The sequence below is a fragment of the Grampus griseus genome, assembly GCF_964374135.1.
Source record: "Grampus griseus genome assembly, chromosome: 1".
NCBI lineage: Eukaryota > Metazoa > Chordata > Mammalia > Artiodactyla > Delphinidae > Grampus > Grampus griseus.
Window position 1 is genome coordinate 54,426,384 of NC_139017.1, and position 24,473 is coordinate 54,450,856.

At 37.2% G+C, this 24,473-nt stretch overlaps 1 protein-coding gene across 6 annotated transcripts in view; it reads left to right on the forward strand.

Annotated features, from left to right (window-relative positions):
- The window catches only part of DNM3 (dynamin 3), a gene marked incomplete at both ends in the record, with an annotated part of 567,700 nt that overhangs the window by 387,831 nt on the left and 155,396 nt on the right, over positions 1–24,473 (forward strand). For all 6 annotated transcript variants that reach the window (XM_082656445.1, XM_082656448.1, XM_082656446.1 and 3 more), the window contains one exon: positions 21,086–21,195. In XM_082656445.1, coding sequence (XP_082512571.1) covers positions 21,086–21,195 — 110 coding nt within the window. The remainder of the gene's footprint in view (positions 1–21,085; positions 21,196–24,473) is intronic.

The following is a 24,473-nucleotide window of genomic DNA, read 5'->3' on the forward strand; positions in this document are numbered from 1 at the left end:
GACATCCTTGTCTTGTTCCTGATCTTAGAGGAAATGCTTTCAGTTTTTCACCATTGAGAGTGATGTTTGCTGTGGGTTTGTCGTCTATGCCTTTATTATGTTGAAGTAGGTTCCCTCTATGCCCACTTTCTGGAGAGTGTGTGTGTATATATATATATATATATATATAGCATATATACTAGTATATATAAATCATAAATGGGTATTGAATTTTGTCAAAGTGTTTTCTGCATCTATTGAGATGATCACATGGTTTTTATTCTTCAATTTGTTAATATGGTGTATCACATTGATTGATTTGTGTATATTGAAGAACCCTTGCGTCTCTGGGATAAATCCCACTTGATCATGGCGTATGATCCTTTTAATGTGTTGTTGGATTCTGTTTACTAGTATTTTGTTGAGGATTTTTGCATCTATATTCATCACTGATATTGGTCTGTAATTTTCTTTTTTTGTAGTATCTTTGGTTTTGGTATCAGGGTGATGGTGGCCTTATAGAATGAATTTGGGAGTTTTCCTTCCTCTGCAATTTTTTGGAAGAATTTGAGAAGGTTAGCTCTTCTCTAAATGTTTGAAAGAATTCACCTGTGAAGCCATCTGGTCCTGGACTTCTGTTTGTTGGAAGATTTTTAATCACAGTTTCAATTTTATGACTTGTGATTGGTCTATTCATATTTTGTATTTCTTCCTTGGAAGGTTGGAAGGTTATACCTCAGTCTTAGAAGGTTATACCTTTCTAAGAATTTGTCCATTTCTTCCAGGTTGTCCATTTTATTGGCATAGAGTTGCTGTAGTAGTCTTTTAGGATGCTTTGTATTTCTGTGGTGTCTGTTGTAACTTCTCCTTTTTCATTTCTAATTTTATTGATTTGAGTTCTCTCCCTCTTTTTCTTGATGAGCCTTGCTAATGGTTTCTCAATTTTGTTTATCTTCTCAAAGAACCAGCTTTTAGTTTTATTGATCTTTGCTATTGTTTTCTTTGTTTTTATTTCATTTATTTCTGCTCTGATCTTTATGATTTCTTTCCTTCTGCTAATTTTGTATTTTGTTTGTTCTTCTTTTTCTAGTTCCTTTAGGTGTAAGGTTAGATTGTTTATTTGAGATTTTTTCTTGTTTCTTGAGGTAGGCTGGTATAACTATAAACTTCTCTCTTACAACTGCTTTTGCTGCATCCCATAGGTTTTGGATCATCGTGTTTTCATTGTCATTTGTCTCTAGCTGTTTTTTGATTTCCTCTTCGATTTCTTCAGTGATCTCTTGGTTATTTAGTAATATACTGTTTAGCCTCCATGTGTTTGTGTTATTTACGTTTTTTTCCCTGTAATTCATTTCTAATCTCATAGCGTTGTGGTCAGAAAAGATGCTTGATATGATTTCAATTTTCTTAAATTTACTGAGGCTTGATTTGTGACCCAAGATGTGATCGATCCTGGAGAATGTTCCATGTGCACTTGAGAAGAAAGTGTAATCTGCTGTTTTTGGATGGAATGTCCTATAAATATGAATTAAATCTACCTGGTTTATTGTGTCATTTAAAGCTTGTGTTTCCTTATTAATTTTCTGTCTGGATGATCTGTCCATTGGTGTAAGTAAGGTGTTAAAGTCCCCCACTATTATTGTGTTACTGTCCATTTCCTCTTTTATAGCTGTTAGCAGTTGCCTTATGTATTGAGATGCTCCTATGTTGGGGGCATATATATTTATAATTGTTAAATCTTCTTCTTGGATTGATCCCTTGATCATTCTGTAGTGTCATTCCTTGTCTCTTGTAATATTCTTTATTTTAAAGTCTATTTTATCTGATATGAGTTTTGCTACTCCAGCTTTCTTTTGATTTCCATTTGCATGGAATATCATTTTCCATCCCCTCACTTTCAGTCTGTATGTGTCCCTAGGTCGGAAGGGGGTCTCTTGTAGACAGCATATATATAAGCCTTGTTTTTGTATCCATTCATCAAGCCTGGGTCTTTTGGTTGGAGCATTTAATCCATTCACATTTAAGGTAATTATCGATATGTATGTTCCTATTACCATTTTCTTAATTGTTTTGGGTTTGTTTTTATAGGTCCTTTTCTTCTCTTGTGTTTCCCACTTCAGTAAGTTCCTTTAGCATTTGCTGTAGGGCTGGTTTGGTGGTGCTCTGTTCTCTTAGCTTTTGCTTGTCTGTAAAGCTTTTGATTTCTCCATCGAATCAGAATGAGATCTTTGCTGGGTAGAGTAATCTTGGTTGTAGGTTCTTCCCTTTCATCACTTTGAGTATATCATGCCACTCTCTTCTGGCTTGTAGAGTTTCTGCTGAGAAATCAGCTGTTAACCTTATGGGAGTTCCCTTGTATGCTATTTGTCGTTTTACCCTTGCTGCTTTTGATAATTTTCCTTTGTCTTTAATTTTTGCCAATTTGATTACTATATGTCTCGGCATGTTTCTCCTTGGGTTTAGCCTGTATGGGACTCTCTGCGCTTCCTGGACTTGGGTGGCTATTTCCTTTCCCATGTTAGGGGGGTTTTTGACTATAATCTCTTCAGATATTTTCTCGGGTCCTTTCTCTCTCTGTTCTCCTTCTGGGACCCCTGTAACGCAAATGTTGTTGCATTTAATGTTGTCCCAGAGATCTCTTAGGCTGTCTTCATTTCTTTTCATTCTTTTTTCTTTATTCTGTTCCACAGCAGTGAATTCCACCATTCTGTCTTCCATGTCACTTATCCATTCTCCTGCCTCAGTTATTCTGCTATTGATTCCTTCTAGTGTATTTTTCATTTCAGTTATTATATTGTTCATCTCTGTTTGTTTGTTCTTTAATTCTTCTAGATCTTTGTTAACATTTCTTGCATCTTCTCGATCTTTGCCTCCATTCTTTCTCCGAGGTCCTGGATCATCTTCACTATCATTATTCTGAATTCCTTTCCTGGAGGGTTGCCTATCTCCACTTCATTTAGTCATTTTTCTGGGGTTTTACCTTGTTCCTTCATCTGGTACATAGCCTTCTGCCTTTTCATCTTGTCTATCTTTCTATCAGGATTGTAGTTCTTCTTGCTTCTGCTGTCTGCCCTCTGGTGGATGAGGCTATCTGAGAGGTTTGTGCAAGTTTCCTAATGGGAGGGACTGGTGGTGGGTAGAGCTGGCTGTTGCTCTGGTGGGCAGAGCTCAGTAAAACTTTAATCCACTTGTCTGCTGATGGGTGGGGCTGGGTTCCCTCCCTGTTGGTTGTTTGGCCTGAGGCAACCCAACACTGGAGCCTACCCAGGCTCTTTGGTGGGGCTAATGGCAGACTCTGGGAGGGCTCATGCCAAGGAGTACTTCCCAGAACTTCTGCTGCCAGTGTCCTTGTCCTCACGGTGAGACAGAGCCACCCCTCAACTCTGCAGGAAACCCTCCAACACTAGCAGGTAGGTCTGATTCAGTCTCTATGGGGTCACTGCTCCTTCCCCTGGGTCCCTATGCGCATAGTACTTTGTGTTTGCCCCCCAAGAGTGGAGTCTCTGTTTCCCCCAGTCCTGTCAAAGTCCTGCAATCAAATCCCACTAGCCTTCAAAGTCTGATTCTCTAGGAGTTCCTCCTCCCGTTGCCAGATCCCCAGGTTCGGAAGCCTGACGTGGGGCTCAGAACCTTCACACCAGTGGGTGGACTTCTGTGGTGTAAGTGTTCTCCAGTTTGTGAGTCACCCACCCAGCAGTTATGGGATTTGATTTTATGTGATTGTGCCCCTCCTACCGTCTCATTGTGGCTTCTCCTTTGTCTTTGGATGTGGGGTGTCTTTTTTGGTGGGTTCCAGTGTCTTTCTGTCCATGATTGTTCAGCAGTTAGTTGTAATTCCGGTGTTCTCGCAAGAGGGAGTCGCCCCTATATTTTAGGCTTTGTATGCCACATGTGTTTTCTGTCACGTATTTTTCTTCTCTTTCATTTTTTCATAACCATTTAATATAGTAAAAATCATTCTTAGCTATTAGGGCCTTATGAACATAAGCTAAGGGCAGATTTAGCCCTCTGGGCTGTAGTTTGCCAAGAACTGCTCTCCTCTAAAACCTTTTCCCAAACCCAGTCACTTCTCTCTTCCATCGCTATCCTAGCTGTAAAGACCACTGTCTCTTTCCTGCACTACTGCATTAGTCTCCTATTTGGTTTCCTGCTCCTACTCTTGGCCCTCCCTAATTCACACTCCACAAAGTGACCAAATGATCTTTTAAATCATACATATCGCTTCCCATGTCAAGGAAGGCTTCTGTGATGAACCTATAAAAAAAAATGTCTTGCAACTTTTCTGTTATACTTAAAGAACTGAGGTTGCTTTTTTCCTTTTTTTTGTGGGGGGGAGGTGAGGATCCTGGTATTTTTAGAAAAGCAATATAGTTTTCATCAGTCAAATTTTATTTTAAATATGTTAACACAGTTAAAATAAGGGATGTGAGATTTATCTTTTTATATATTGAAATATAATTATTCTGAATAATAAAAGAGTAATTAATTAAACTTATAAGTAACCATTAAATCTAATTGTAAATAACTCAGTAAGTATTTAAGTTTAGCAAGAGTAAGAAAAGGAGGACGAGTGGGAGGAGGGGGGTGAGGAGCATGGGGCAGAAAAGAGGATGACACACTGTCATCTAAAGTTGGATAAAACTCAGTATTTGGGGCTTCCCTGGTGGCGCAGTGGTTGAGAGTCCGCCTGCCGATGCAGGGGACACGGGTTCGTGCCCCGGTCCGGGAAGATCCCACATGCCGCGGAGCGGCTGGGCCCGTGAGCCATGGCCGCTGAGCCTGCGCGTCCGGAGCCTGTGCTCCGCAATGGCAGAGACCGCAGCAGTGAGAGGCCCGCGTACCGCAAAAAAAAAAAAGAAAACTCAGTATTTGTATTTATGTTGTTTATCTCTCTTTGGGTTGCTGTGGGTCTTTATTTGTCTGGTCCTGTCTGTGTAAAACTTTTTCTATGTTATTAATGAGGTCTAGGTGTGAAAATCTCCATAACCCCCACTTACTTCTGTTACTTTCTACAAGCTTCTTGATGATGTCTTTTCTTACCCTTAGCACCATCTTTTTCTGCTGTGTTCTCCCTTTCTCTTCCTTTGATTCACCCATTCTTCTTTTGTTAAGGGCCCAACCTTATTTTGTCTTTCCCAGGTATTCCTAATTCTTCCACAGCTCTATTTTTGAACCATACAACTCAGCATTTTACCAACCCGGCTTCTTAAAGGAAGCAGATAATTTGCAGCAAAAATTAAACATAGGTTCAATTACACATGTCAGTATGAATTAGACACATATTATTGAGATATTTTCAAGAGTTACTCTTTTAAATAGTACCTTCTTTTTCTCAAAAGATGAAAATGCTTTTTTCATCTATTGCCTCTTTGTTCCCATAACATTAAGTTTATTTGTTTTCATTTTTCAATTTAAGGATTGAGTTTGTGTATTATTATCCCTGCTTTACATATAGTGAAAGTGAAGTGCAGAGCAGGAAAACAGTCCCCCCAAGGACCCTCAATGTATGCTCCAGCCAAGGCTGGGCCTCCCAGGTTCTGAGGGCCAGAGTGTTTCTTCTCCTGGTCCTGCTGAGGGCAATTAGAAATTAAAGCAATTCCTAAGCTATGCTCCAAGTTATTTATAAGTCAGGGTCATTTGTTTGTACCTGTTTTGACCATGTCGACCCTTTTAAGAGAATTCCAAATACACTTTCCCTAAATCAGTGTTTCTGAAACTTGGGTAATGTCCAAACACCCTTTAAAGAAAAGAATCCTCATCAGTTATAAACATAGGCAAACTATTTTTGTTTGTAATATTATTTATGTATGAACACGAAATTATTTTATTTTAAATATCTACAAATATATAAGTACCTTATGCTTATCATTCTACTTTAAAAAAACAAAGAAAGTCAAATTCAAACAGAACTATATTACCAAAAAACTTCGCTTGATCAACAACATTAATGGGAGAGATGATGTCCTTTAGGAAATGTGTTTAGCTAGTCAACAGGAATGTGTTCTGGCTGCCAGGCATAGTGTATTTTGAGATTGGCATACTCTGTGCTGTATGACCCCACCATCCTCCTGCCACTTTTATCCTGTTGGAATGAAACTTCCATCCACCCACGGTACTGTGATGTCATTAGAGGAAAGTACGTAACTGGTATATTGACATCTGTCTCTGCTCTTTTTTTCATCAGTATTCTGCAAAGTACTCTTACTCAGTGCATACACAAACATGGGCACTGAAACTGAATGCCAGTGTTCACTTATAGAGTGGCATTTCAGAAAATCCTTTATACTAATTTTATTAAATACCAACACAAAATTTTTTTTAATTCTCACAAGACCTCATAGACTCTGGGGGTCAGGAGACTCTAATTGCAGAAACACTACTCTAAGCATACTGCTTTAAGATATGGAGAAGCAGTCAGGATTTTCTGGTCCAGGCTTGGACTAGGCAGGTACATACTGGAATGATTTAAGGGCAACCCAAGGATCTCAGGCCTACCAGGTGGCCAAAGCACTTGAATGACTCAGTCCTTTCAGGTGAAAGGATTGAAGTACCCAATTTAAATGCAAAAATATTTCCTGGGAGGGACTTCCCTGGGGGTCCAGTTGTTCAGACTTTGCCTTCCAATGTAGGTGGTGCCCTTCAATCCCTGGGTTGGGAGCTAAGGTCCCACATGCCTCGTGGCCAAAAAAAAAAAAAAAACCCAGAACATAAAATGGAAGCAATATTGTAACACATTTAATAAAGACTTTAAAAATGGTCCACATCAAAAAAATCTTTAAAAAACATTTCTAAAAAAAATATTTCCTGGGAAGAATAATTAATAACAATTGATTTTCTAGCGATATTAATTTATTATAAATGTAATTGTGCATGAAACAAAGCCTAGCAGAAGGAGGCAGAGTAGAGGTGAGTTTGATATCATCATAAATCAGCGTGTATTAAGTATCTACTAGTATCAGCGATCTACGGGGATAAACAGATTTCCCCACTCTTGGCTTTTAAAATATAGTTGGTAATATACAGGACAAATGGAGTGAGAGGGGGATCTTTCTTGGGACATAGCAGAGGGAGAAATTTACAAACTAGGCAGCAGCAAAGCAGCCAGCCCAGGCCATCTTGGTGTGGAATCCACAGAGAAGAGAAACTGCCTAAATGGAAGATGTTTGGAGAAAGAAAACAAGCCTTTCCTACTTTTTAGTTTCCTAGTCAGTCTTGAGACTCCTGCTTATTTTTTTTGAAGTATCATAATATATCTGTAATAAAAAGTAGATGATTCTTCAATATTGAATTTCATTTTTGTATTTCCTTCAGAACTTGCACTCCCTCCAAGTAATTTCCTTGATCTATTTGGTACAATCCATCGTGGGAGTGAAGGAGAGGAATTAGTATCACCCCTTAGCCTGTAGTCGCATTTCCTCTCTCTGGATATGGACATAGTCCGACAGTTCTGGGTTTCTTACAAACCTTGCTTGAATAAGAATGCAGAGTTGAAAGTTGTTGATATTGTTTCACTGCTTGTCACCCTCCTGGCTTGATATTGTTCATGTGATAAATACAGTGTTTAATGTGTGTTTATCTACTGGGCATGTAATTAACTCATTTCCCTCATAGTTCTATAGCTTACAAGTGTAAAAGCTTACTATTGTAAGTATGTTGAAGAAACACCCACCTTCTGTTTTTGTTGGTGGGAAGATGATGGCTAATAAAGTGTCCCCAAGGAAAGGTAAACAAACATTAGGAATCCCTAAATGCACAGACCTCTGCATGATCTCATTTAATCATCACACCCCCTATGAAGCAAGAATTATCACCTCTATATAGAGGTAAAATAAGGCTTACAGAAATCAAGTAATTTGCCTGGGTTCACATGGCTAGTGTCAGAGCTCATATGTGAACCCCTGCGTCTTAATTCCAAACCATGTGTGTCCTTGTCCTTGACTCACTGGTCGTTGTTTCTCAGAGACTGGGGATAGGGCCACCTGTGCATGCAGTGAAAGCAGAAAGCACTTCTAGCTTAGGTAGCTTTTGGTTTCTTTTGGTTCCTTCTACAGGTCACTTCACTCTCCCTTTCTCTGTCTTCCCCCCACCTGCTCCTTTCTGTTTCTCTGTGCTACTTTTGTTCTTCATCACCCTTCCCCAAGAAAGCAGTGGGCAAGCTAGGATTAGGATTGATGGAGAAGAACTATTCCACTTCTTTTTCCCTTGTCCAAAGCTTGTTTCTGGGTGGACATGTGTTTGAGCCAATAGCAGTACACAGGCCACCAGCTGTGCTCAGAGCAATCCAGCCAAATGTCATTTTAAGTCCAGGGCTGCATCTCAGAAGGCACATGGAAGGGCCCCCTTTTTCCCTGTTCCCATCTTGAGCCTACACTCCCTGGAACACAGGGAGAAGGGCTCTCAGTAAAGTACAGAGGGCATGATACTCAGGTCTCCTTTTCAAACAGTTGTTTCCCTTTCAGAAGGAACCTCATTGAATTATGTTAATATCAGCAGAGGAGTGGGAGGGGTAGCTTAATGGTCAATTCAAAGGACTTCAGAAAAGCTCACTGGTTTGGTTGAATGCTCAGTCCTGTTGCTTTTTTCCTTAGCGCTGCCTCTTTTTGAATGTTGCTTTGCTGAAATGATAGGGGAGAGAGGGAAAAATTGAGCCTTGATTTTTGTCTGAAGCTTGGTGACAAATGATGGGAGTAAAATTTAAACCATTCATCTACTGAGTTCTGGGAATTGTCAGAGGATTTTATTTGTACATGCCTTCCTGACACCCACTTTTCTAAAATAAGTAAAAATGATGCTGAATTCGTAAACAAGTTACTTTTATTGAGTTGAACTTTTACAAATGTATGGGGCATTTAGCCAAAATAACACTTTTATTTAACACAATTATACTCAAAGGACTATGCATGTAGAATTTTGTACGATTAATATGCACTTGAAAGCGTTACAAAGTAAGCATAATTTCAGAGTTTGTGGGATCTCTTAAATTCACTTTGTAATTTAATGTGCAGCCACAGAAGTCAAAATTGAGGGATATTACCACCAGGAATTTGTATTATATCACATACCTTTTCATGTAAACTAGTCACCATTCCAAACTTGAAACTTTCTCTTTTAAAAAAATATAAATTGTGATGCCTTGGAACACAGAAAGAAGTGAAGAAATGAGACCATTAAACATTTGAAATATGCTAATTTTAAAGTGCTTGCAGTATGTTTTGCCATGCTAAGTAAAGTCCCTATACTTAGCTTACTAGTAGAGAAAATTTAACCCATGAAGTTCACTGTGATTATAGAGGTAGTTGGTAATAGTTTATGAATATACATGCCACCAGGAATTTTTCTTTCTGTTTTATTCACATCATTTGCCTTATTTTGTTTCTTATAAATCTGCTCAAATGCTGTCACCTACCCCCTGAATTTTCAATTCAAAATTTCTCATACAGGTTATTTCTCCTATGTATATAATTTTTCCTAGCTGAAGACTCTTTCCTTGAGTGAAAAGCCCTGGAAATTCATAACTGCATAGCTTTCTCGCTCGCTCTCTCTCACTCACACACACTCACACTCACGCTCACGTTCACATTCACATACTTGCTAATAATCAGTTCATGTAGTTTTTTTAAAACGACTATTAAAATGGGAAATGTTTATTCTTCTACTTTACTGGATATTCATTTTTGCTAAGACATAATAGTACATGATGACTAGATATTGTTACTGTATTTTCAGAGTTCTTAATTATCAACAACAGAATCTACTCTAGCTACTTTAAGTAGCAAAACGTTAATTAAGGGAGATATACTGTTCAAAGAAGCTTTAGGAGGGAAAAATTACAGAAATAGGCTGAGTTTCCAGGAATGGTTCTGCAAATTAAATTTCAGAACCTGGGTTGCCAGAGAGCTGTTTCCTCCACCAATCCGGAGGCAACACAATTAGGAAGCCACCCTATATTATATAGCCTCTGGATTCAGAGCCATAGCACCTCTGCCATGATCCAGGCCAACAAAACAGGTGCCACATCCTCTGCCTCTTTTCAGTGTGACTCACTTCTGAATCAAAGTCTGGCATGAGCACATCAGATTGGCTGAAACTATGTCTCATCTGGAGCCCTCACTGTAAGAGCAAGATTGGGAAGGGAAGGGGAGTTTTGAATTGAACTCAAACATCACAAGGAGGTTGGAATGGGTGTTGAGATAGTCCATCCTCAGAATCCACTTCAGTTAATAGCTGTGATATATATAATCTATGGTGATTCTGTGCCACTCAGCTACTTGGAAATTCTATGTGTGAGTGAGGCTTGCGAAATATAGGATCTCCTTGTAAGGCGATCAGGTAGAAAGCTGGCTTTTTTCTTGAAATGTTAGGATATGGGGCATTTTCTCTGAATCTATTTAGCTTCCCAGAGAACAACAGTCCAATATCCTGCCTGACAGAGGAATAGAAATCCATCTGGTTGCTGGCATTCTGGGGGGAGGGCAGGAAAGGGGGCTGAGGGACAGCATTTCAGTATAAAGACTTTCACTAAGTTCTCTTGTTTTTAACCCATGTTTGCTGTCCACCCTGCCTGGTATATCTGGGTCCAAAACTTCTTTTGTATAATCTTTTCTCTAGGGAAAAGCCTCTGGTCTCCTGCTGGGTTTAAGGAATGGGCTGCCATATTTAGAGGGAAGTCATCAGTTGCTCTGTGTACTTCTGTGTATGGCTGTATCTGATCCTGCCCTTTCACTCCCACAACTCCCACAACTGTATCCCTTCATGTGAGGTACCAGGTGCCTCCAAGGGGAAGACAGGACCCAAGTGGGGTGGCTTCTCCTCCATTCTCTCTCCGTGTAGGTGTTAGGAGGTGATAACTCCTATCTGTATGCTAAGTTAATGAATGCTCCTCTGTCTGCTTTCTCTCTTCCAAAGCTTTTGGGAAATCTCTTGTCCGCTGTTTTCTCCCCTCCCATTTTCTTTGTCCTTGTGAATCAATATCTGTTTATTCCTTTACTGTTATATAGTGGGTTTGGAGGAGGGAAAGGCTATATATGCATGCAATCAATCTACCATGCTTAACCATTAAGTCCTTTAAATTTATTCTTTAGTGCACTTATTATATCTGTCTTTTACATTGTCAGTGTATGTACAAATATTCATGAATATTGCTTTAAATATAAGGATTAATATAGAGATTAAATATAAACATTTAAGAATAAAATCGTTAATGTTCTCACTTTCAAATTATAAAAGTACCTTTTTAATCGGGGGTAAGAGCAGTCCACATTTTGAGGGTATCAGATGTACCTGAAATTATAGGGCAATATATATATACTAAATGAAAAAAAAAAAAAGTGGTAGTGCCCAAGAATGCCATGAGAAGGGAGGAGGGAGCCCTCCAGTGGGCTCTTATGGCCAGACAGGCTTCCTGGAGGAGGTGGAGATTTAACTGGACTCTGAAGAGAGAGAAGGAGCCAGGAAAAAAGCAGTGTCTCCAGTTGGGTAATGACAAGTGTGACTGTATTTCCCTTACCCAGTAGAGATATGCCAGTGTGTAGCTCCATTTAAGGATCTGAGTGAGTGCAGAGGGGGTAGCCATGAAGCCAATAGCATATATAAACCATGGAGTTTTCTTGGGCCTACTAGGACAGCCCATCAAAGGCACACATAGCCAGTTTCTTCAGTGCCCAAGAGGAAAATCTAAAGAAGTACTATTTACTAGCAGTGTGCTGGCTCACAGATGCTATTTACTACTCAAAATGTAATTCTGATTAAAGCAGGGTATTAAAACCCAACTAAAAAGATGGGTAGTTTATGAGTTTCATACTTGTACATCTCTATAGTTATAACTTTTTAATAGCAATAAACACCAGATTTTAGTTTTCAACAGCATGTGGAACTAGTAATCTGGTATTCTCAATATTTTTATAGGCTCTTTTTTCTTTGATATTTTGATTATTTTATGTCAGTCATCATCTCTGAGTCCTTAATCTAGGCAAAGCACCATGCCAGCCTATGAGGGAACTCAGGCATATGTGCATTCAACACTTTGTAGAATGTCAACTATGCAACCAAAAGTAAGAAGGAAGCAGTTGCTTCCCTCAAAGACTTGATGCTTTGATGGGGAAGTCAGGATATAGTTATAGTGTAGCAAGGGAGCAAGATACATCGAATAACAAAAATAATTTAAAAAGGTAATAATGGTAATGGGTTCACTCTTTCCCTTAGGAGTTTACCTGGTAGTTGGAAAGGCAGAACATACACACACTTAGATGAAACATTTGGACACTTAGAAAATAAGACAAAAGTACAAAGTAATGTAGTACAAACCAAGCACACAAGTTCTGTCAAGGGATCAGACTTGGGTGGGAGGAATCCCGGAAATGGTACAGGAGGCCTGCGTGCCGTGCCTGGCCATAGCAGGAGCTTGTGGTGGTTCAGGAGCACTGCATACTTGGGTGAGTTTTTGGTGGGCACATCAAAGTGCCCAATCAGGCAGGCAGAGCATGGCAGGAGTGGTTTGAACTGGAAGGATTTGCTAGATTGTATCCATGGTTCTGAGAGATGCTGTTTGCTCAGTTAGAAGTCACAGGGAGCTACATGGAGCTGCTTGGTGTAGTGGACTTAAAGGGGTGAGACGAATCAAGTTCCAGGCAGACTGGAAGTGAGAGCAGAGCCCTGGCACTGTGGGAACATCTGGAGAATAAGACGAGTAGGTGAACCAGACTCTGGAAGAGGGATCCGGAGATCCAGGCCTGTGTACTAGAGTCCTTAGTCATTGCAGCTGCATTTCTTAGGGCGAGAGGATGAGTCTTAATGGGCAGGTTTCTCATATCCCCACTCCTGCTTCAATTGAGGACCTACACTTTTTAATCTACTTAATGTAATGGGCTTCAGTGTCAGAATTTTTTTAAAGGATCCCACTGATTTGAAAATAATACGTCTACAAATAGGGTGGGGAAGGAAAAGAAGACAGAAAAATGAGACCTATAATACTTGAAGAAAAAATGTACCTTGAGCTAGATGGAGTAATCTTTTGCAGGAATTTTGAGGGGAGAGAAACAGAGTGGCAAATAGGCAGCAGTATTTCTAGTGGAGGAAATAGTATAGATGAAGACAAGATATGATTGGATGTGTTCTGTGTGGAAAGTGAAAATACATTGACTTCCAGGAAAGCAGGAGTCCTGTGGTTGGTGCAGTGGGTATGTTGAAGAATTAGAATTTACTCTGAAGGGAAATACAGTGTCATCTTGGAAAATGAGGTGAGGTGAGGGTGGAAACATGATGAGTATGTATGCTTTCATAATTCTTGTGTCAGTTATTTAAAGCATGAAAGGTTTATGTTAATTTATGAGGGCATCACAATTTTCTTGGCCCTGATCCCCACCCAGAAACCCAGGATAAAGTCTCCAGTTTCCCTGTTTGCAAACATTCTGGTCATAGTGTGTCAAGGAGAAAAGAAAACATTGTCAGGGAAAAAATATTGATCAACATCATTGTCTCTTGAGCAGCAAGCAAATTATAATAATTGAGTGTCCCACAGTATCTCATGAGTTTTCAGGATTCTGCAAAAGCATTTATAGCCCCTGGATGAGGGATTTTTTCAGCTTGGACTGATCTGTGGGCTACTGCCCTGTTTTTGGACCAGGTTCTCGGTCGCTTCATCATATTGTCTCCTACTGTAGCTGGCACTGCAGTACCCACTCTGTGCCCTACACACATCATCGGTGCTGTTGTGTCCTACGAATGCCGCATTCATTGCTAGCAGAATGGTGCAGCACTGAGGGAGGACAAATATATGTCAGGTTCTCAATAAGAGAAGAGACGTTTAACAAATTAGGAGTATACAATATGGCAAATGTGATAATAGAGAATGCACATGAAATATTATTGAGTACGAGAAGAGGAGTGGTCAAAACCAGGAATCTTTGCTCTACTGAAGCACAGCTATTCTCAGCAACATGGTATATTCTGTTAGTCTGTCATGGAATCTGTTTCTAATCTGATTATTTATTAGCCTGAGAAATTGCCATGATGTTTTAAAATGTTAGAGCAAGGCAGTGAAGAATTATAACAAATCTCACATATTTAAAAAATAAATTTGGAACCATTATTACATATTTCAAAGATATATTTGGTGCCTTTACTGGCTTTTTAAAATAGTTTTCTCTTGTCTTTTATAATCTAGTCTCTTTTATGTTCTGTCAATTTTTAAAACTTTATATCAGTTCTTACCTCTTAAGAGCAGCATATCTGCTGCATTTTGTTTTTTGTACTGTTTTGAAGTATATTGGATTGTCACAGTATATTTATATGTTTAGGCCATGAGATTTTTTTATTAATCAAATCAAGTATGTTGGTCTAGGTTAGTAAAATTTCACTTAATAAACTATATGATACTAAGCAAAACACTTAAATTAATTCAAAATCAATCTTTGAGGAATTTAAAATAAATTTTCATATCACATCTGGTTAGATCATTTTTAACATAATAGTATAGGTAGACATAATAGTAAAAATAATATAGGTACACCATAAGAGTAAAATTCCATCATTTTGGTATTTATTTGTAATGCATCATCAACAATCAAAGGTTTGCTAAGCAACATCTGTATATGCAGCAGTGTAATAACTGTTAAATGTAAACACAAAAGAATTATAACACAGTCCTTGCCTTCAAGGAGCTTCCAATCTACTTGAAGAAGAAAACGGAACATAAATAAGGAATGGCATTCCATATAGCCTATGACAAAAATTATGGGAAATTTGAGAGCTATACAGAGATCTATGACTTGTTGTAATCAGAGTAGACTTCATGGAGGAGGTGGCACTTGACATAAATTTCAAGGCCACTAGTATTTGCCTTCTTGCTGAGAAGAGGCATTCCTAGCGAGTAGAAGCAATACAAACAAAGGCATAGGTAAAAATAAACACAGCGGTCAGCCTAAACTTTATAAAAGTTTAATGATCAAAAGCAATGCCAATCAGTTAAGTATCTTATACAGGTTTTTTTTCCCATAGAATTTTTATTTGATTCTCAAAATATATGTGACTATCAATATTTTTATGCAGTATTTGGCTTTGGTTATCAGACATTCTAAAGTCAATTCAACAAATATTTATAATATATGCTATGTAAATTTCAGTGACCACTATGCTAGGTATATGTGGAAATGAGGAAGGATTTGTGATCTTATCCTTGAAGATTTTGTTGCCTTATTAGTGAGAATGATGCAGAAATAAAATGATTCAATGTAGTCATCAAACCAAGGCCACTCAAATATTCCCCAAGTTATAAAACTCTCTACCTATGAGTCACCAATTGTATGAAAGACTTTCCAATCCTTTGCATATGCAGGAGCTATTCCTCCACACACCAAACCCTCTCCTCATACCCACTGTAGCTCCTTCTAGCAACCAAGTTATATTGATGGTGCTCTGCCAGCTAAAGGTTATCATTGGGCACTTGCTGACCCCACATCTGTCCCTCACTGATCCTTTTGTTTCCTTTCAAAGTCAGTGAACACGTACTGTGGGGCTATATCTTAATTCCCACCTCCCTCCAACTTGATTCCTCTGCATTTACCACTCATAGTTTAGTTACTTCCACCTCAGACCAAACTCTTTCACACATTAATGCCTCCCTTTTTCGGCCTATTCTATTTCTCCTCTTTCTTCTAACTCTTACCAAGTTAGTGCAAGGAAAAAACACACTCTCTCTCATATTCCCTCTCTCTTTGAACAAAGAATCCCTGTCATCTTTGATGCCTCCCATACAAATAGTGCTGGTAACCACCTTATATTGAGAAAAGGAAAGGTACCATGTTTCAAAATGAAGAAAATAATGGTGTTGAATGAGTGACATCAGCTTCTGAAGCTCTTGAAAATATACAGAAATTTCTTTATGAATCTCCATTAAAAAATCTTTCTCTAGAATTTTGCAAATGCTTCCTCCAAAATGTCTATTAAAGGTAAAATGTTTAAAATATCAAATTCTATTTCCTATTTATTTACAAATATTACAAAAAGCATTCTCTATTTTTCTCTTTTCTTTGCAAATGTAACCTACTTGAACAATAAAATTTACTGAACATTCTGAGTTCCAAATGAAAAACTTTGACAGAAATTTTTTAATGTAATGCATTTACAAGATGAGGGTGTCTCATATAAGGTATACAGCATACCTCATTTTATTGTGCTTCACTTTATTGCTCTTCTCAGATAATGTGTTTTTTTACAAATTGAAGTTTTGTAACAACCCTACCTTGTCAGATGATGGTTAGTGTTTTTAAGCAACACAGTACTTTTAAATAAAGGTAAGTACGTTGTTTTTTTAGACATAATGCTATTCCACATTTAATAGACTACCGTATAGTGTAAACATAACTTTTATAGCATTGGGAAACCAAAAAAAATCATTTGACTTGCTTTATTGTGATATTTGCTTTATTGCGGTGGTCTGGAACTAAACCTGTAATATCTCCAAGGTATGCCTATAATTTAAAAATTAATAGAATAAGCAATACCTATTGTATGAATTGAAAGGAGAGAGATGGGGAAGTGACACAGAGAGACAGACAATTAAAAACCTGGGAAAACTTTTTGCACAGAATATAGAAACTTGAGCTGGACTCTAAATAGTAAACTGGTATGATAGGGAGAAGTTGACAGGGTGTCTCAAGCTGGGAAAAGACTGTTGGCAAATGTGTTTTTGGTTGAAATGGAGACTTCCTATGGAAGAGTAAAGGAGATATTGACAAATAAGGATCGGACCAATTTGTAGGTGTTTTTCAATTTCACATTAAGGAGTTTCATGGAATTTCTTCCGTAAGTAATGGAGAGCTATGAACGTTTTGAAGGACTGTAATGAATTTGACAGGGTGGTTTAAGAAAATTGCCCTCCCTGGTGATGTTAGAGGAATTAGAAGACTAGAAAGGAGGCCATTTATAACTGCATGCTTGTGAGATGCCAGGGACCTGGATTAATGTAGTGGGAGTGTCAAACAATGGGAGTTCTGACAAATGCTTCAAACACAATGCAGCATAGTCTTGATGTAATAAAGGAGGTGAAGGAAGACAATACATCATAAATGATAGTGAGGTTTCAGACTGGGTGACTGGGAGAATGGTAAATACACCTGATGGCAGAAAGGTGTATTTATCAATTTTCAAGAGGAAAATTGAATGGATGAGAGGAAGGAAAGTGATGATAGGTACATGGGCTCATCACTGCCAATAGAAAGTTAATGTGAGTCACGTATGCCATTTAAAATTGTCTAGCAGCCACATTCAAAACAGTAAAAATAAACAGATGAAATTATGTTTAATAATACTTTATTTACCCCAATATATTCAAAGTATTATCATTTCAACATATAATCCATATAAAAGTATTAATGATATAGTTTGCATTCTTTTTTTCATACTAAATCTTTGAAATCTGGTTTGAGGTTAACACTTAAAGCACATCCCAATTTGACTCGCTACATTTCAAATACTTGGTAGTCCCCTTAGCTAGAGGCTACCATATTGAACACTGCATTATGTTTAGGCAGTTTAATGGAGTTAAAAAGAATATGTAGCAAATGTCTCAATTAAGCTGGTGCTAAGATTCACTATATTTTGGAAATTATAATTCTGCTTTTCCTTTCTCCTCCTCTATTTCTTTTGTTTATTTTAGCTATTTCATATTCAAGATGTTCTTTTAGCAGAATGTCATACTTTCCCAAAAGCACCAAGAATTTTAGAAATATCCACAATATGTCATTTCATTGCTCTCTCATTTAATTCTCCATTTGACTTATAACTTTAATTAAACAAATCAGTCTGAATCTTCTTTTTCTTCCATTTTTGTCAGTCTTAAAACTCTTCTAGTGGGAAGCAGCCGCATAGCACAGGGAGATCAGCTCGGTGCTTTGTGACCACCTAGAGGGGTGAGATAGGGAGGGTGGGAGGGAGATGCAAGAGGGAGGAGATATGGTGATATATGTATATGTATAGCTGATTCATTTTGTTATAAAGCAGAAACTAACACACCATTGTAAATTATACTCCAATAAATTGGACATATAAACTCCAATTATGCTCCAATAAAGATGTTAAAAAAAATACAGTAGTGTACAGACATTTTTCCAAATAAGACATACAGATGGCCAACAAGTACATGAAAAGGTATTCAACATCACTAATTATCAGGGAAATGCAAATCAAAACCACAAGGAGATATCACCTCACACCTGTTAGAATGGCTGTCATCAAGAAGACATGATAACAAGTGGTGGCAAGAATGTGGAGAAAAGGAACACTTATGTACTATTAATGGGAATATAAATTATGGAAAATAGTATGGAGGTTCCTTAAGAAATTAAAAATAGAACTACCTTATGATCCAGCAATCCCACTTCCGGGTATATATCCAAAGAAATGAAAACAGAATCTTGAAGAGATAGCTGCACTCCCATATTTATTGCAGCATTATTCACAATAGCCAAGTTATGGAAAAAACCTAAGTGACAGCTGATGGGTGAATGGATAAAACACATATGGTATACACAGACAATGGAATATTATTCAACCATGAGAAAGAAGGAAATCCTGCCATTTGCAACAACATGGGTGGACTTTAAGGGCATTATGCTAAGTGAAATAAGTCAGAGTAAGAGAAAATAATATAGGATATCACTTATTTGTATAATCTTAAAGAGTGAAACTCAGAAACGGAGAGTAGAATGGTGGTTACAAGGGGTGGGGGTGTGGAAAAAATAGGGAGACATTGGTCAGAGGGCACAAACTTCCACTTACAAGACAAATAAGTTCTAGCAATCTAATGTACAGCATAGTGATTATAGTTAATAATACTGTATTCTTAACTTGAAAGATGCTAAGACAGTAGATCTTATATATTCCCACCACAAAAAAAAATGGTAATTATGTGAGATGATGAAGGCATTGGCTAAAGCTATGGTAGTAATCATTTTGCAATATATGTTTATCAAATCAACATGTTGTATACCTTAAAGGTACACAATGTTATATGTCAATTACATCTCAATAAAACTGGAAAAATAAAAATAACTCTTGATTATGAAATAATTTAGCAATATGTCCTCAAAACTCTTAGATAAATGACATTTAGTCCTTTGGAAATGAAACTACATTTTTAATATTTCTCTGTCTGCATATGTGTGTATTTCTCCAGTGTTTAATATCTGATGTAAACTTGCTGGAGTTCTGGTCTTCACTATATGCTAAAGAATGCAGTACAAAAGGGAGCCTACTTCTATAGAAAACATGCCAAGGACATTGTATTCCATCTTTACAATGAAATGCAGATTTTCCATTAAAGGCGAATCCATCATTTCAAAAGGTTGAATAGGATGATGCATTAAAAAAATCCAGCTGCTTAAATTTAGGGCATTGAAAAACAACCAGTAAAAAAAATGTTCCCTGCGTCTCAAACATTTTCATTTGATTATGTATTGGGTAGCTTTTCATTCAGTCTGTGATCTTGCCTCTTAGAATGCTATCCTAAAATAGTCTGACAAGTCTTTCAAACAAGTTAGACCCAACTATAATGCTTCATTTATGTAAATTATGTATTTTGCTATTTAGAATATCCTTGTGTTTGCTAATATACTGTTAATTTTTGTACAAGAAACACTGGAATCTTCTTACAGTGCTTTGCTTTTTCATGTTTATTCTTGGGCTTCTCTCACTGCCATTCAGTTTCTTTTATGTTTTTGTTTTGTTTTGTTTTGCTATCTTCTTTGAAGACCTTGTCTGCCAGGACAGCCATTTTGTTCTCCAACCAGCTTCCTTCAACTTCTTGAGTCATCTATTTCTCTATGCCTCACTATTCTAAAGTGCTCTGCCCAACTTTCCCTGATTAATTTAGGAGTGAGAAGTGGCAAAGCCAGTGGTAGTTCTTGCAATAACACTCTCTGATGTCTGTAGAGAGTGTGGTCCCCACAAGCAGGCTAGGGAGCATGGAAGAGTTCTGCCCCACACTACTGAGCCTAGACCAATTCTCAAGCAAGAGCTGGAGGAGCTTCAGGAACAAAAAGGCTTATGTCAAGCATATCTGTATGGTACATGTATTTCCCACAGGCATTAATAGCTGTTTATTAAAAGTCATGGCTAGATCTCCATGCTCTCCTCCTCTGGAGTCTGGGCCTGGTTTTTCTCAGGACTGTCACCCGAGATATACAGAGGACTACTGTTTAACAAGGACTGTGCAAAAGTGCCCCAGGTAATAGATATCGACTAGGTTTCTTAAACTGAGTATTCGGCTCTCTACTATTATACTGGTTGTTAGGCATTTATGCATATGATAATATTGTCCCTGGGCCAGTCCTTAAAAGTAAATGTTTCTAATAATTCTTTGGCATCCAATATGTTTTGTTTTACCAAGATTAGTTTGGTCCCATTTGCAGACCTCCCCTCTCAAATGTGCATTTTCTTCCTAAAGTGTTGTTAATTTTAAGAGAATTTGTTCTAGTTAATATTAGTTCACTTCTAATGGGTTCTTTTTTTCTCAAAGAGTTTGACAATTTAATGGAATCATTTCTTTCTGGACCCACATTTTATTCTAGACTCAAAGGAAGGAAGTATTTTCTGTGCTTTATCATAGTTTATAGGTGGTATTTCATACTAGGGTCCTTGTGCTTCCAGGCTCTTGCCAGCTCTGGCTATCAAAACTGCTTAGGCTGCAAATAAAATATGAAATGAAATCCATCTGGCATTTCTCATTGAATTAGGACCAGAACATTTTTGTTAAATATTAACAGATGGCTAAATTTTTAATATCAAACTAACATTTTAAAACATCTAAGGGGACCCACATGAGGAAGAAAGGATAGAGGACCATGTGTTTTCTCCATCCCTGAGCCCTTCCTTCCTCTGCACTTTCCCTCCCCTCATTCTTCTGACCCACGTGTTGAGAACCATTGGAGTCTCCTATCTCAGATAATTTTTGTTCCTTGGTAGCTGGTATCAAAGTAATGTGTGATGCTATCAAAATATTCTAATTAAATGTTGACCAACTCAGATGATGTGTTGCTATGGGCATGCTTCAAGATCTTTTATTAAAGCCAATTCTCTCTCTCTTTCTCTCTCTCTCTCTCTCTCTCTCTAGGAAAAAGAAAAGAAGTATATGCTTCCCTTGGACAACCTGAAAGTTCGGGATGTGGAAAAAAGCTTTATGTCTAGCAAGCACATCTTTGCACTCTTTAATACCGAACAAAGGTAAGGAAATGAAGCAACTTTTGTCGTCACATTGTCTTTCCTTGAATTTCTACATGATCCAGAGACCATATTTGCAAGATTTCTTTTGCTCCCACCTTGAAATTTGTCAAGTCTTCAGTTTTCCTTTTGTTTATTTTGTATTTTTAGCTTTTACCATAGGTTGTGGATTCAAAAGATTTAAACTTAGAATAAGGAGGATCTTCAAGTATTAATTAATTTTTTTCCAGCAGGCACCCATGTCATGCTGCTTCCATTCTTAAATTACATTTTGTTACTTTAAAGTCTTCCTTGTCCTGAATTTATTGTTTACATACTTATAAATAAATTACTCAGCTATAATTTTTAATGGTCTCTGTCTAGCATGGATGAATATCACTTAAGACCTTCTCCTATGTATTATGACTCAATTCTTGCATTGGTGAATAGAATTATTCAGTTAATGTGAATATAAATATATTGTTCTTTACAGTTTTTCAAAGCACTCTCTACTTTCATTGCCTGGTTTTTGTAACAATTGTCTGTGAGGTAAAAGATAGAGTACTGTGGTTACCATTTCCTAAATTAGAAATGTAGCTCAGAGACTTTCTTAAGATCACAAAATTAGCCCTGAATTTTGGGCTGACTCTCATGGAGTGCCATGGTTGTTCACTGAAACTAAGCAGTAAAGTTAAGTAAACAAATGGGGAGGCGACAGAGAATTGGATAGAGAGATGTAAAAAGGCTACAACTAGGCAAAAATAATAAAGGAGATCTTTTCCAAATGGAATTGTTATAGGAACAAGCTAATTAATTTCTATGAGTCAGTTATTAGGAGACTGAGTCTCTAGGTGGCAGGATCTAATTTTAACCCATATCTCAAAGCCTTTTATCTTTATTTAGCAATGAATGAAGTTCCTTGATTAGGTTCAATGACTGGTCCAGGGTCAATCACACAGTAAATCAAAAAAAAAAAAAAAAAAGCCGTTCTTCCTACATTCCCAGTCAGTTGCTCAGAGTGACTCATTATACAAAAATACTTAGAAAAACCACAAGAGTGAGCATTTAAAGAATCAAGGGAAAAGAAAATTAAATACAACTCCCTACCAGATACTGTGATGGGGTTTTATTAAAGACTTAGTATTGTTTTTGAGAGCAGCTTGTAAAAAGACACTGAAAATGATAAAGAAGAAAAAGGTTTCCTGGAGAGAGCAGTAGAGTGTCTTCCACTAGGGCAAAGCTCAGTACTGTTTACATACCTTCCTCAGAGCAGTGGGGAGATGGGAGGTCCTAAAGGAATCTTCAGGGGTATGCTCAGCCTTCTTGTCTGGATGCAGAGCGGGGAGTATGATTACCACACAGGAGGTCAAACTAAATTTGAATCCTTGATCAACCTAGAAAGTTCAGGTTATAAAAGGGCTGAGTACAAAGTAAAAAAATCAGACAACGGTAAAGCATCTATTTAGACAAATACAACTATGGATTTTAAAGACAGCAAAAAACACAAATATAAGAAAACTCTGGGATTCTAAAAATCTAGGTATTCTGGAATTCTAGACTTGTCAGAAGGTATTGAACTCTTCAACCACTTCTCAAGACCTCTGTGTGTGCAAGAATGTCCCATCTACAGGCACATTTGCCATTTGTCTTTTCCTCTGAAATCTTGATTATTTTCAATTATTTTTGTACTGGCTAGGCCCTCCAGTACAATGTTAAAGCACAATTGGGCATCTTTGTTTTGTTTCTGATTTTAAGGAAAATTATTTCACAACTTTATGGACTTTAAGCACTTTCTTAAGGTACCTGGTATCAGGTAAAGAAGATTCCCTGGGTTCCTAGTTGCTAAGGTTTCTGTTTTAATCATGGATGGGTGTTTAACTCTTTTAAGTGCTTTTTTTGCCTCTGTGATTTTCTTCTTTAATCCGTTCATGTGGTGAAATATATTAATAGACCTTCTTATTGTAAACCATCCTTGATCTCCTGGGATTAAACCTAAATTAAATTATGATGTTTTATTATCTATTATGTGTTCCTGGCTTAAGTTTGCCAGCATTTTATTTAGACTTTTGCATCTATGTTCAAAAGTGAAATTGGCCCATAAATGTTCTTTTCTGTACTTTCCCTGCCTGTTTTTCATATCAAGGTTCTGTTAGCTTCATAATTGAAGTGGAAATAAGTTCTTATTTTTCTTTGGAACACTTTGTGTAAGGTAGGGATTAACTGTTAACTGATTGGTAGATCTCACCTGTAAAATCATCCAGCCCTGTGGACAGTTTTGATAAGTAGACTTTTGACTAGTGATTTAATAATTATAGATTTGTTCAGGTTTTCTGTTTTTCTCCATGAGTCAGTTTAGACAAATTATATACTTTTTTAGGAAATGTCATTCTGTTCATTTTAACATATATTAGCATCAAGTATTTCTTAACATTCTATTTTTACAAATCTCTGCTGTATGTGAAATATGACCCCTTTTTATTTCTGATATTAAGCCTTACTTTTTTTTAACTTGATCACTCTTTCCAGAGTTGTATCTATTTCCAGAGAACCAGATTTTGATTTTGATCCTCAATTGTATATATTTTGTCTATTTCAAGAATTTCTGCTCCCTTCTTCATTTCCTAACTTGTATTTTGTGTTTACTTTGTAGCTCTTTTTTTCTAACTTCTTAATTTAGATGTGTTGCTCATCAATTTTTATCCTATTTTTTCCTATATATGCATATAAATGTATAGATTTCCCTCTACATATTTTTTTGCTGCTCACCACAAACTTTGTAATATAATACTTTGTTATCATTAAGTTCTGTTTGCTCTGATCTTCTGTTTCCATAATCTTCATTATGATTTTTTTCTTTGAGTTGTTTAGGACTGTGTTTTATATTTTATAGTGCATGGAATTTTATTGTTTTGCTGTTGGTTTCTAACTTAATTGTATTGTAGTCAGAGAATATGGTCTACCACATGGTGAAATTTCATAAATATTTCATGTATGCTTGAGAAGAATGTATTGATTTAGGAGTATAGGGTTCCATGAGAGTTCTTTGGATTATACTTGTTAATTATATTATCCAATCTCTATAGTTACTATCTTTTTAAATCTTTACTAATGAAAAAACTTAACAAGTATATATTAGGCAGCTGTTACATGCCAGGCACTGGCATATACTTAAAATACATCTTGAATAAAACAGAGAAAGATGATACATTTTAAGATTATATTCTAGAGAGGAGTGTTGGCAAGGAGACAGATAAAAGCCATAATGAATCTTACTTTATAATAGAGTGGTTTTAAAAAAATCA